The sequence below is a fragment of the Capra hircus genome, unplaced genomic scaffold (assembly GCF_001704415.2).
Source record: "Capra hircus breed San Clemente unplaced genomic scaffold, ASM170441v1, whole genome shotgun sequence".
Taxonomy (NCBI): Eukaryota; Metazoa; Chordata; class Mammalia; order Artiodactyla; family Bovidae; genus Capra; species Capra hircus.
In genome coordinates this window covers 29,459-44,275 of record NW_017189643.1, presented here as the reverse complement: position 1 = coordinate 44,275, position 14,817 = coordinate 29,459, and the positions used below count along the sequence as shown (strand labels likewise).

General features: G+C 43.8%; 1 protein-coding gene across 1 annotated transcript; it reads left to right on the top strand.

Annotated features, from left to right (window-relative positions):
* Nucleotides 1–13,167: 13,167 nt before the first annotated feature.
* LOC102186917 (olfactory receptor 2H1) lies at nt 13,168–14,106 on the top strand. The gene has a single exon (XM_005696685.2). It carries the CDS (start codon nt 13,168–13,170, stop codon nt 14,104–14,106), a length of 939 nt encoding a protein of 312 aa, XP_005696742.2.
* The last annotated feature ends 711 nt before the right edge of the window (nt 14,107–14,817 follow it).

Below are 14,817 nucleotides of genomic sequence, written 5' to 3'. Positions count from 1 at the left end.
TAGAAAAGGGCTACCCTGCACCCACTGTCCAATAATATTTGGAACTCTGAACATCATCAGTGGCCAGGCAAAAAATGTCAGATCAGGTTGAGAGTGATTAGAAAAAGTGAACTCCTCTAGCATGACAAGGATGGGTGTTGGGGTCTGGAGAGAGAAAGAAAAAGCTGTACAAAGCAGACTTGAGGAGACAGCTTTCAGTTTTTACCTTTTATTTGCACCCCTCAATTTCTTAGGTCTCCACATCATTATTGGAAAGACAAGTGGAGAATACACGGGTTAAAGCTGCTTTAAATTAAATCATTCTTTTTAATACCCTTTCTGCTTTGCCTTTCTGGCCTGGGAATGGACATATTGGGACCTATACCACCTTGGTGCCAAATTTACATTCTCAATCCCAGGAATATTTCCCAGGGGTGATAGTTGTCTGCTGACACCCTTCACATCTGTATCCACAGCCCCACCCTGAGCTGCAGATCTGTAGATCTAGCCACTTCTTTCCATGTGAGAGTCCTGAATTCCCTGTGTAATTTTGAACATGCCAGGCTCTCTGCCACCAGATCATTGAACATGGCTTTCCCTTTAACTCCACCCCCAAACACCATGGATTTATAAGAATATATAACAGAAGCAGCGTCTCCTTCAGGAAGACCTCCCTGACTCTCTTCCATCCTATGCTGGGTTACATGCCCATTTTCTGTCCTTCTATACTCCTTCAGCAAACTTCCCAGAGCATGTTTCTCTAGAAATAATGTCATCGGTGTACTTGTCCTTCACCCTCAGTAAACACTGAGACTTCGAGGGTCATGGCTAAGTCTTAACTTGTATCTTCAACATTTCTCAGGCTGTCTGACACTCCATTCTTACTAAATATTTGCCAAATGTATGAGTAAATCAATAAATGAATGAATAAGTAAGTGAATATTAATAGGAAAATAACACTTCAGTTCAGTTCAGTTCAGTCGCTCAGTTGTGTTCGACTCTTTGCGACCCCATGAAACGCAGCACGCCAGGCCTCCCTGTCCATCACCCACTCCCAGAGTTCACTCAGACTCATGTCCATCGAGTCAGTGATGCCATCCAGCCATCTCATCCTCTGTCGTCCCTTTCTCCTCCTGCCCCCAATCCCTCCCAGCATCAGAGTCTTTTCCAATGAGTCAACTCTTCGCATGAGGTGGCCAAAGTACTGGAGTTTCAGCTTTAGAATCATTCCTTCCAAAGAACACCCAGGACCGATCTCCTTTAGAAGGGACTGGTTGGATCTCCTTGCAGTCCAAAGGACTCAAGAGTCTTCTCCAACACCACAGTTCAAAAGTATCAGTTCTTTGGCGCTCAGCATTCTTCACAGTCCAACTTTCACATCCATACATGACCACTGGAAAAACCATAGCCTTGACTAGACAGGCCTTTGTTGGCAAAGTGAGTACCAATTATGTTACAGCAACTGCACAAGGTTTTATTAAATGGTACCTCATTAAGTAATTTAGGATTCTGACAAGTAAGTATTAGTACCCTTATGGATAAACAGGATGCTAACTTACCCACAGTCATATTAGTGCTAGCTGTTAAGTAAGGGTTCCACACACTTCCCTGGTGGCTCAGCAGTAAAGAATTCACCTGTCAATGAAGGAGAAATGGATTTAATCCATGGATCCACAAGATCCCCTGGAGAAGGGAATGGCAACACACTCCAGTATTCTTGCCTGGGAAATCCCATGGACAGAGAAGCCTGGCAGGCTAAGTCCATAGGGTTGCAAAGAGTTGAACACAATTGAGAGACTAAACAACAAGTAAGGGTTCAAATGCAAACCTCTATTTCTACAGTCCTCATCTTCTCACATTGTGCTTCAGTGGAAAGAAGGGTGGGGAGTATATGTCCTTGCATACCTTTTTATTATAGGTAATGTACGAGTTGAGGGGATAAATAGATAGAGGAAAGCAGAGGATGCAAGGAGCCTTGGGATGCATGTGGCAGACCCTGCCTGGGCAGAAGTAAACAAGCAGCAGTGGTGAGTGCAGGACTCAGAGCCTGGAGGAAGACTGCACGGTGGGAGAGAGCTGCTCTCCCAGGACAGCCAGTAGTAAAAGACAACACTGAGAGGCAATTCCACAGAGCAATAGAAAACCTGCCCACTGGAGAGGGGATTTTACTGCCTTGAGTTACTCTAGAGCAAGCCACAGATTTTCCCAGGAAAAACTACTTCATGTGATTCCCTCCCCAGATAGGATCCGGATTCCGAGAAACTCAGTCCTTTCAAGGAAGGAGAATAACAAATCTGGACTCTGATCTCTCTTTGCCCTCCTCCCTTCTTACGTGCAATTCCCTCCCAGCCTAAGTCCGGGGGAAGGGCTGTCCCAAACACCCCGGTGTCCCTTGCTGTCTATAAGGTTCTTCTTAGGAACTGACTCCTCCTTGCTTCTCACCACAGTGTCCATCTGAATTCTTTTATTTTTCCTCTGTCACAATACACTTTTTGAGAGCAAAAAGGTCTCTTTTCCTTTGCCCCTCTAACAAATTCAGAAAACTAGCCAAGTTCAAAGATCATGCTGTGGAAACTTTTGCAGGTTTTAAAACAAATGTCTTGGATATCCACAGCCTCCCAGCTTGGCCCTAGCTGACCAGGTGGTCTAAGGCACATCACTGACCCTACTGGGACTCCCTGGAGCAGAAGCCTCTTTCCCATCTCTTTCAAAATGCTCATGAAACAGTTTGTAGAACTGCCTTGAGATCAGGAATATTGCTTCAGAAATTCCAATCAGAAGGCTTCTCTGGTGGCTCAGTGATGAAGAATCTGCCTGCCATGCTGGAGACACAGGTTTGATCCCTGGTCCGAGAAGATCCCACATGCCACGGGGCAGCTAAGCCCGTGCACCGCAACTATTGAACCTGGCCCTAGAGCCCGGGAGCCACAGCTACTGGGCCTATATGCCAACTACCAAAGCCTGCTGGCCCTATAGCCAATGTTCTGCAACAAGAGAAGCCACTGCAATGAGAAGCCCGTGTACTGCAACTAGAGAGAAGTCCCCACTCACAGAAACTAGAGAGAAGTCCATGCAGCAAGGAAGACTCAGGTCAGTTCAGTTCAGTTCAGTCAATCAGTCGTGTCCGACTCTTTGCAACCCCATGAACTGCAGCACGCCAGGCCTCCCTGGTCATCACCAGCTCCCGGAGTTCATTCAGACTCACGTCCATTCAGTCGGTGATGCCATCCAGCCATCTCATCCTCAGTCGTCCCCTTCTCCTCCTGCTTCCAATCCCTCCCAGGATCAGGGTCTTTTCCAATGAGTCAACTCTTCACATGAGGTGGCCAAAGTACTGGAGTTTCAGCTTTAGCATCAGTTCTTCCAAAGAACACCCCGGGCTGATCTCTTTCAGAATGGACGGGTTGGCTCTCCTTGCAGTCCAGGGGACTCTCAAGAGTCTTCTCCAACACCACAGTTCAAAAACATCAATTCTTCAGTGCTCAGCTTTCTTCATAGTCCAACTCTCACATCCATACATGACCACTGGAAAAGCCATAGCCTTGACTAGACACACCTTTGTTGGCAAAGTAATGTCTCTGCTTTTTAATAAGATTCAGATAGCCATAAATAAATAAAAAGAAATGCCAACCAAACTCAATCAAAATGCAGCTGTGAATTCTTATTTAATAATGGCTGTAGGCAAAGTCTGTCTAATCTCAAGGAATGACCATTTGGAAAACATTTGTCAAAATAAAAAATGGACATGCCAAACTAAAACAACCCAAATCCCTTCCAGTAATAGGGACATAGATAACTAAACTGTAGAACAGCATCAGCAATAAACATGGTTGAATTATACCTGCAAGCAACGATACGGATGGACATGCCACATACTGGCAGAGTGAAAGAAGACAAGGCCAAGAGACTGCAGAGAGTATGCTGCTCTTCATAACTCTTCAAACCAAGCAGACCTACCCAGAGAGACAGAAAAAGAGACGAGCTACCTTGAAATTCAAAGTTTATTTGTTTTTTAAATAAATGAAGTCCAATCTAAATGCTGACAGGTGTCACTTGAGGATTTTCAAGAGTGAATAAGACGTTTGAGAACCCCCTGATAGCTCATCCTCTCACATGCTGTGCTGTGCTCAGTCATGTCTGACTCTTGGTGACCCCATAGACAGTAGCCTGCCAGGCTCCTCTGTCCATGGGGATTCTGCAGGCCAGAATACTGGAGTGGGTTGCCATGTCCTTCTCCAGGGGATCTTCCCAACCCAGGGATCCAACCCAGGTCTCCTGCATTGCAGAAGGATTCTTTACCAGCTAAGCTACCAGGGAAGTCCCATCCTGTCATGTTTACTGTTTAACTTTGGGAGCTTAATGTTTGCTAAAGCAATGTATTGAATGTAACTAATGTATGTTGCCTTATTAATTAATTAAGAGAAAACACATATTCAGTCAATTAAAGATAAAATAATGTTATAACCTAAAACATAAATGTTCTAAAGGAAAATAAATACAAACAAATCAACAATTAGTGTTTAAAACCATATAGTGTGTCATCAAGCTGTCCTAAAAATGTAAAAACCATAAGTGTTGATTATGACACAATTACGCTTTAGAGTTTATATATGTTACATAATTCTTTTGCAGTACCAAAGATATGACTAATTTTTTTTTCATCTATCTATCCTAAACGCAGCAATTTCACTTTAGGAATTTATTCTATCAGTATACTCATATATATATGAACTAAGATGTGTATCAATACAAGCATATTCATGTGGTATTACTTGTCATCCAAAAAATGGAAACAACATTTATCAACAAGGGATTAAATAAATGAAAGTGTATACAGAGGAATTAACTGAAAGAATCAAGTTACAAAATGTATAATTTTCTGGTTTTAAAAAAGAAAAATATATACACACATATGCTGAAATATGCATGCATGCAATTTCTCTGAGAGGAAACAAACTGTATTGCCTAAGGAACTGGAATGGGAGGGAGATTTACTTATTATGTGCCTTGTCCTGTTACTGTTTTTAGTTTTGCTGCTTCGGCTACTGCTGCTAAGTCACGTCAGTCATGTCCAACTCTGTGCGACCCCATAGACGGCAGACCACCAGGCTCTCCTGTCCCTGGCATTCTCCAGGCAAGAATGCTGGAGTGGATTGCCATTTCCTTCTCCAATGCATGAAAGTGAAAAGTGAAAGTGAAGTCGCTCAGTCATGTCTGACTCTTAGCAACCCCGTGGACTGCAGCCTACCAGGCTCCTCCGTCTATGGGATTTTCCGGTCAAGAGTACTGAAGTGGGTCGTCGCCAGGGCCTTATCCGGTTTTTAGTGTTGCAGGGTCGACTAAAAAAATATATATTCACCACCTAAAAGTTAAGGGTTGTGTTTTCTTCAGGGGACATGCCACCAACTTTAAGCACCAGAGCAACATCTCAAGTAACCCTGAGAAAACTGCTTCAAGAAGGTGAAGTGGAAGCTAGGATATATAGGAGTTTTGCAACAAAGGGCAGGTACTGGAAATAAAAGATTACTGTTAAAAAAGAAAACTAGGTATCTTAAGGAATTTACTGCTTTTCTACCTGTGGGAAGATGTTAAGAGTCTGGGCTCATTGAAATCCTTCCTTTGATATGCATCTCAGCTCTCTGGGGCTAGTATCCTGTGTTTTCTCATCCTGAGTTCCCTCAGGGCTCACTGTAGGGAGCTGCTGCAGTCTCTTGGCTTCTAGACAGCAGGTACTCTTTGTTTCCTTCCTGAGTTCCCTCAGGGTTCACCAGCTCACCTGTGCTGCAATCGCTGATGACTGTGAGTTTTCTGATCCAGCCAGCAATATTTCATTTCTCGGCCCCCTGTGTATATATTACCTATTCAATAGCAAAAGAGAGGAGGAAACAGAGAAAGGGGTGAGGGAAGGGGTATGTATCTTTTTGATGCTGTCCCTGGCTCAAGATAGAACTGGCTACAAGCTATGCACCATGCACCGATGGGAACCGGTTTCTGTGCTCAATCACTAGCTGCTAAGCACACAGCCATGAAAAGCTAGCACTATAGTAGGTCATCTCACATGCTAGTAAAGTAATGCTCAAAATTCTCCAAGCCAGGCTTCAGCAATACGTGAACCGTGAACTTCCAGATGTTCAAGCTGGTTTTAGAAAAGGCAAAGGAACCAGAGATCAAATTGCCAACATCCGCTGGATCATGGAAAAAGCAAGAGACTTCCAGGAAAACATCTATTTCTGCTTTATTGACTATGCCAAAGCCTTTGACTGTGTGGATCACAAGAAACTGGAAAATTCTGAAAGATATGGGAATTCCAGACCGCATAACGGGCCTCTAAAGAAATCTGTATGCAGGTCAGGAAGCAACAGTTAGAACTGGACATGGAACAACAGACTGGTTCCAAATAGGAAAAGGAGTCCGTGAAGGCTGTATATTCTCACCCTGTTTATTTAACTTATATGCAGAGTACATCGTGCGAAAAGCTGGGCTGGATGAAGCACAAGCTGGAATCAATATTACTGGGAGAAATATCAAGAACCTCAGATATGCACCACCCTTATGGCAAAAAGTGAAGAACTAAAGAGCCTCTTGGTGAAAGTGAAAGACGAGAGTGAAAAAGTTGGCTTAAAGCTCAACATTCAGAAAATGAAGATGATGGCATCCAGTCCCATCACTTCATGGCAAATAGATGGGGAAACAGTGGAAACAGCAGCTGACTTTATTTTGGGGGGGCTCCCAAATCACTGCAGATAGTGATTGAAGGCATGAAATTAAAAGACGCTTACCCCCTGGAAGGAAAGTTATGACCAACCTAGACAGCATATTAAAAAGCAGAGACATTACTTTGCCAGCAAAGGTCCAACTAGTCAAGGCTGTTTTTTCCAGTAGCCATGTATGGATGTGAGAGTTGGATTATAAAGAAAGCTGAGTGCTGAAAAATGGATGCTTTTGAACTGTGGGACTGGAAAAGACTCTTAAGAGTCCCTTGGACTGCAAGGAGATCCAACCAGTCCATCCATAGGAGATCGGTCCTGAGTGTTCATTGGAAGCACTGATGTTGAAATTGAAACTCCAATACTTTGACCACCTCATGCGAAGAGCTGATTCATTTGAAAAGACCCTGATGCTGGGAAAGATTGAGGGGAGGAGGAGAAGGGGATGACAGAGGATGAGATGGTTGGATGGCATCACTGACTCAATGGACATGAGCTTGAGTAAGCTCTAGGAGTTGGTGATGGACAGGGAGGCCTGGCGTGCTGCAGTCCATGGGGTCTCAAAGATTGGGACACGACTGAGGGACTGAACTGAACTGATGATAGTAGGTTAATTGTTATGATCCTGTGCCTTCCCTACTCCCAAACATGCAACATCCAATAATACTTTACATAATCCAAAACTTGGAAAGATCAATAATATAATCTATAATATTATCTGAAGTGAAAGGAATTTAACTAAAGTCAGAGGTCAGATCTAATCTTTGCTTAGATTTTTGGTCAAATCTAACCAAATAAACCCAATATATATAATATATACATTATATATATACAACTCAAGAACTATCACTGAGCCACTATCTTAGTCTGATGGCAGCTGGTGAAAAATGACTAAATGGACAAAATACCTGGATGGTCAATGCACTAGGAGGTGTCGGGTGGTGTGTGGGCCAGTGGCCCTCATCCACTTTGCAGCTATTAGGCCTTCCTAGAATAAATTCAGGCTCTGCTTCCTACTTTTATGCAAATTATTTCACCATCCTCAAGCTTAGTACTGTCTTCTGTCAGCTGGGGATTTCACTTAGGATTAAGCTCTGTTACCATTAACAGATACCTAGAAATATTTGGCTTCATAAAGATAGTAGTGGCTTCAAAATTCAGAAGTAGAAGATTCAGAGCCAATGTGATCGTTCTGTTCAAAAAACAGCAACTCAGGACCACTTTCCTTTTAGCTCTGCTTTTTTTAGGACATGGTCCACATTGTTGTGGTCCAAAATGGTATCTAGTGCTCCAGCCATTCCATCGTTATTCCAGGAAGAGAGAGCTTCAGTGGTATTTTTTTAAAGGCTCCATGAAATGGCCAGAAGAGATTTCTCCTACATCCTATTGCCTAACATCTTACAACCACATGAAATTGAAAGGGAGCCTGTGAAATAGTCTGTACTCTAAGTAGGCATGTTGTTGTTCCCCTTGTTGTGGTTGTTTGGTTGCTAAGTCGTGTCCAACTCTTTTGTGACCCCATGTCCTGTGGCCCACCAGGCTCCTCTGTGCATGGAATTTTCAAGGCAAGAATACTGGAGTAGTTTGCCATTTCCTTCTCCAGGGGATTTTCCCAACCCAGAGATTGAACCCATCTCCTGCAGCTCTCGCACTGACAGGCAGACTCTTTACCACTGAGGGAAGCCCATGACCCTCAGGAGGTGGTAGTAAAAAGAAAACAATACCCTTGTACTCCCCTGTGACCCAGGGGAGCAGAGGGAGACCTTTCTATTTACCAAAGGGAGCATTGTTTCTGGCACATTGTCTCTAGATCCTCCTGTCTTTTCTTAACCAAGATTAGTAGCAGTCGCTAACTAGTTGTGAATTGCTTGGCAGAATTGAGGAGCTGTTTCTCTCCACGGGATAAGAGTCCTGGGATCACTCCCTCCATCACCTCATCACTCTTCCCTTTCTACCTCCAGTACCACTAAAAGAGAAGTTAACTTCCTGGATTGAGGAGGAGAACTTGTTATCAAAAAGCTCCACGGTAAAAGGCTGCCTCTGGCCTCACATGTTCAGCAAAGTGATGGTGGGATGTGGTTATTACATGACCTCTTCAGCCACCACCCTGGCTTCAAATCTCAGCGGTGGTGCTTGCTAGCTACACTTTCAGAGCAAGGGATTTATCCTCTGTTTGTTTTCATTTCTTTGTCCAAAAAAGAAGATAATAATTGTGCCCATCTCTTGAAGTTGTCATAAAGAGCAATCTATTGTGATGTGCTTTGCAAAGTGACTGGGGAAGGAAGCCATAGCAATCATTACCCTTACCTGAAATCTGAGCTTTAATCAATTTCAAGGATACAGTATTTCTCATAATTTGCTTTTAGTTTTCAGTATGAGGATCAAGTGAAGGCTTGAACCAGTCCAAAAGCTCCATATCATGGGGATGCTCTGGTAACAAGGCAATGAGGAGACTGACTTGATTGTGGGTAAGTCACATATTTATTCTTCTCCTATAGCCCTGCCATTACTATATATCATCATTAATATTATGAATGAAACAGGATCTAGCAATCTGGCCCTGGTGCTTACTAGCTGCATAATCTTGGGTGACTTACTCATCCTTTCTGAGACTGTTTCTTCTATAAATGAGGGATAGTATCAACAAGTTTTTCCATGGTTTCTGTGAAATACAGATATTTAGAAAATTTTTTTAACATAGTGCCTGGTGCTTAGGAAACACTCAAGAGATGGTAACTATGAAAATAATATGAAATTATCATTACTGGATGCGGAATTTGCATCTCATGACCTTGTAGCTCTTAGGAATGGCTGACTCTTTGGTGACCGATAAAAGATTAAACATACAATATTGAAATCAATGGGAACTAGGAAGTAGTGTTTGCCTTTCTTGGTGTAAGAGAAAAGAAGAACCTAGGGAAAGAGGGTGAGGAAAAGACCTGTTATGAAAGACAGACAAAAAGGAGGAACGGAGAGTCAAAGGAAAATAGAACCTGAAGATATCCAGAAATAACATACAGAGTAAGGCAACACATTGCCAAGAAAATAAGAATATAGGAAATTCTACATCTGATGCATAAATAAAACTTGGTGGGTAATTGCTGAGATACAAGCAATAGGACATCTATCAAGTTCAAAAGAAATTTAAAATAAGCAGAATACCGATTCCTTCCTAAAGGTCAAAGAGAAGATGTCTCTTTGTGATCAGATGTGATCAGAGAGGTACCCAGAGCTATGGGTAACATTTGTTCTGCTCTTAAAAGGGAGTCGGGGGCAGGTATGCCATGTGTTTATTTTATTATCTTGTAAAGCCTATAGACATATTTTATACACTCTTTATTACTCAAATTGTTGGAAATTCCCTGGTGGTCCAGCCGTTAGGACTCCACATTTTCACTGCATGGATTCAATGCCTGGTCAAGGAACTAATATTCCATAAGCTGCAAAAAAAAAGTTATTAAAGGGAACAAATCTTATCCTCAAAGGGAAAGTAACGATGGAAGAACTGGAGAAGAAGACAGAAAGGAGTCCTAACAAAAAGGTGATGAAATGTAGCTTCTAACATAAAATGGCAACTTTGTGATGAAGAGATGCTTTGTTGTTGTTGTTTAGTAGCAAAGCCGTGTTGACTCTTTTGTGACCCCATGGACTGTAGCCTGCCAGGCTCCTCTGGAGTCTTCCAGGCAAGAATACTAGAGTGGGCTGCCATTTCCTCCTCCAGGGGATCTTCCCTCCCCAGGGATCAAGCACACATCTCCTGCATCCCCTGCACTGGCAGACAGATTCTTTACCACTGAGCCAACATGGAAGCCTCTCCCATTCCAAAAGCTTCTGGGACAGTTTCTGCCATTAAAGCTACCCATATACTTGCCACCACATCCCCTGAATGGCTTCCTACGATTGTCTCTTCTCAGAAGACCCCCAGTTCTTCCCCTTGACTGCCAGAGTGGTTCCACATCTCGCAACCATCTGTGGGCTCAGTTCAGTCCAGTCACTCAGTCATGTCCAGCTCTTTGTGACCCCATGGACTGCAGCATGCCAGGCTTCCCTGTCCATCACCAAAACTCCCGGAGCTTACTCACACTCAGGTCCATCCAGTCGGTGATACCATCCAACCATCTCATCCTCTGTCGACCCCTTCTCCTCCTGCCTTCAATCTTTCCCAGCATCAGAGTCTTTTCCAATGAGTCAGTTCTTCGTATCAGGTGGCCAAAGTATTGGAGTTTCAGCTTCAGCATCAGTCCTTCCAATCAATATTCAGGACTGATTTCCTTTAGGATTGTTTGTGAGCTCACCTGTGACCCAAACTGCCTTTCACAGCAAAGATCCGGGTCACCTTCTCCAGGATGTTTTCTTGACTTACTTGCCCAGAATCCTCCTTACTGTGCAGACTTCCTTCTCTCACACACCCATCATCTTTGCTTTATTGGCCTTCAATTTCTTGGCGATCTCAACATTTCCTATCCCTTTCCTCCCTTTTGAACTACTGTATGAGGCCAGCTGTACACCAGCCTCTGCTTCTTCTGGTGAGACTTGAACCCATCACATTATACTTGAAGACTTGTTCATTTCAGTAGCTAAGGAAATGCTGCTATAGGACCAAGGTCACACATAAGTGATAGGCACTGGATCTTTTATGGGGAAATTTGCTATAAATAACATTATTAGCAAAATTATGAGTATGAGCCACAGTCAATGTTTTGCCAACGGTGGATTTTCTATATTGAGTAGCTGTACTATGTTTACATAAAAGAATTTCCTTTTGATTAGAAACTGCTGCTGCTAAGTCACTTCAGTCGTGTGCGACTATGTGTGAACCCATAGACGGCAACCCACCAGGCTCCCCCCGTCCCTGGGATTCTCCAGGCTAGAACACTGGAGTGGGTTGCCATTTCCTTTTCCAATGCATGAAAGTGAAAAGTGAAAGTGAAGTCACTCAGTCTTGTCCGACTCTTAGCGAACCCATGGACTGTAGCCTACCAGGCTCCTCTGTCCATGGGATATTCCAGGCAAGAGTACCGGAGTGGGGTGCCATTGCCTACATGCTAACATATGAAGGTGTGAAGAAGCATTATGTACGCAACCTACTCGCCAATAGCTCTGAATAAATATAACTGTGTATATAAAGAAAAGATAGAACGATTTAAAAGTGGCAAATACTAACAATTCATTGATCAAGAATAAATAAGAATTTTTAGACTTGGAAATTTTCTGCAAGTTTCAGAGTTGGATATAGAAAGTTTTAAAATCTCAAATATTGAGTAGAATTAAGAAAGCATTCAACAAATTCTATGTTCTACTTAAATATCTCAATATCAACTCAGCATATTTTGCTTTTGATGTAATCTTATCTGAAAGGGAAAGCATTTTTTTAAATTACATCATCTTCATTATTTCAAGGTCCAATTAGTATAGATGTTTCTACTTCCAAAGCAAGACAACTGGCTCTTGTTTGGTCTTATTTTGTGACATGCATGTAATGCATGCATGTAATACTAAGTTGAATTTAGGGCTTTATTAAAAAAAAATTTATTTACTTATTTGGATGCATGAGGTCTTTTGCGGCACATGGGATCTTTAGCTGTGACATGTGGGATCTAATTCCCTGACCAGGGATCAAACCTGGGCCTCCTGCATTAGGAGCTCGAAATCTTAGCCACTGACCACCAGGGAAGTCCTCAGGTTTTTTATTTATAGAAAACACTCTTGTACTTAGTTTAATAAATCACCATTTGTTAAAATACTAATTTGTCTGTGCCAGATCTGATATGTAAATGGGATCTGGTTCCCTGATCAGAGGAAGCTCAGAGTCTTAGCCACTGGACCACCAGGGAAGTCCCAATCACAAGTTTTTCATGGGACAAGATAACCCAGTCAATATCTCTGTGGTGGGGTCACTTCATACAGAGAAGAAATGTCCTCAATTCATACATTCTGCCTCTGGTGGCTCCCCTACAAATGAAAGTAAGGTGGATAAAACATGAGTGATCCAGAAAATGTATGATCCAAAATAGGAAGTACTGCATAGATACTCTCAGGAAGGAAACTCAGTAAAAATGAATCCTTTGGTAATGATTTCTGACATAAGAGAATACTGAAAACTACCTCAATCCTCAGAACAAAATAGGCATTTAATAAATGATTGTTGAATTAAGGAAAACTAATTAATTAGTCCATGTTTCACATCAGTTTCTTTTGCCTTCACTCAGTAAGTCTGAGATACCAGTGTGAGTCTCCATCTGTCTTCTGCACATTCACGGCTTCCTCACTCTCACTGGACCTCATTTGATCAGCAGGAGCAGGGGAAGAGAAGGCACTGCTGGATGCTGATGTGCTGGGAAACAGGCTGAGTGAGTGACGACAGAAGAGAACTGCCCACCTGGTGTGACCTGACAAGCACCCAGGCTGAGTTCTTATAAGACAGGTGGGAACACACAGCTCAGACAGCCCTCATCCCTCTAGGTCTGGACAGGAACAGGCCATGGTCAACCACAGCTCCCCGGTGGACTTCTTCCTTCTGGGCTTCTCTGAACACCCAGGGCTTGAAAGAAACCTCTTCGTGGTTGTCTCGATCTCTTACCTCCTGACTCTGGTTGGCAACACACTCATCATCCTGCTGTCGGTGCTGGACCCCAGGCTCCACTCCCCGATGTACTTCTTCCTCTCCAACCTCTCCTTCCTGGACCTCTGCTTCACCACAAGCTGTGTCCCACAGATGCTGGTCCACCTCTGGGGCCCAAGGAAGACCATCAGCTTCCTTGGCTGCTCTGTCCAGCTCTTCATCTTCCTGTTTCTGGGGACCACGGAGTGTGTCCTCCTGACCGTGATGGCCTTTGACCGCTATGTGGCTGTCTGCCAGCCCCTCCATTATGCCACCATCATCCACCCCCGCCTGTGCCGGCAGCTGGCGGCCGTGGCCTGGGTAATGGGTCTGGTCCAATCAGTAGTCCAGACACCACCAACCCTCCACCTGCCCTTCTGCCCACATCGGCAAATAAATGACTTTGTGTGTGAAGTCCCTTCTCTGATTCAACTGTCCTGTGGAGACACCACCTACAATGAAATCCAGTTAGCTGTGTCCAGTGTCATCTTCCTGGTCATGCCGCTTACCCTCATCCTTATCTCTTACGGTGCCATTGCCCGGGCAGTGCTGAGGATTAACTCGGCCATAGCATGGAGGAAGGCTCTGGGGACGTGCTCCTCCCATCTCATTGTGGTCACCCTTTTCTACAGTTTAGTCATTGCAGTCTACCTCCAGCCCAAAAATCCCTACACCCAGAAGAGGGGCAAGTTCTTTGGTCTCTTCTATGCAGTAGGCACTCCTTTACTTAATCCCCTCGTATACACCCTGAGGAACAAGGAGGTAAAGAGGGCACTCAGGAGGTTGCTGGGGAAAGACAAGGACTCCCGGGAGAACTAAAGGTAAGCTGCTTGATGTGCTTTCATTGAGAGGATATTCTTTATTCTCTTTCAAGCAAGTTAGATCTCTCCAGTCTACAGGCTTCCCTATACCTATCCAAGCCACTACAGTGAGTCACAGTGTGTGTGTGTGTGTGTGTGTGTCTGTGTGTGTGTCTGTGTGTGTGTGTGTGTGTGTGTTACAGGAGACATGTATGTTGGAAAAAGGGAAACAGAGTTAAAAAAAAAAAAGAGCAGAGAGAACTTCAGGGAGCTTTGGTATGAGTGAAAACAAGGGGAGGTTTGGGGTCTACATGTAGGCGGGAGTAAGCATCATGATGCTTAGGCCTTCCCTGATGGCAGGCCTTCCCTGGGACACCCCCCACCATGCACTTTTCCGGTACTTTCCAGAAGGAAGAGAACAGCCCCTGAATGCAGGGGACAGGGCCTGGAAGAAGCATGCAGCCTGGAGGACAGGTAGACAAGAGCTGTTCTCCCAGGACTGTGTGTTCAGGGCCCCACCAGCCTGCACTCCAGATGACGCCCATCAGCTGATGCCACATGGCCTGCAGGCTTCTGCAGGGTTGCCAGAGTCTCAACAGTTGAGCAAAGCAAAGACTAAACCCCTGAGGTCTCCACTCCCAGGCAGAATATATTAATCATGTCTTTCATTTGTTATATCCTGATGCTTTGACAGAAAAACATCTATTTCTGCTTTATTGACTATGCCAAA

Bases quoted from the DNA above. Each gene is read 5' to 3' on its own strand.
- LOC102186917 (XM_005696685.2), top strand. From the start codon at position 13,168: ATGGTCAACCACAGCTCCCCGGTGGACTTCTTCCTTCTGGGCTTCTCT.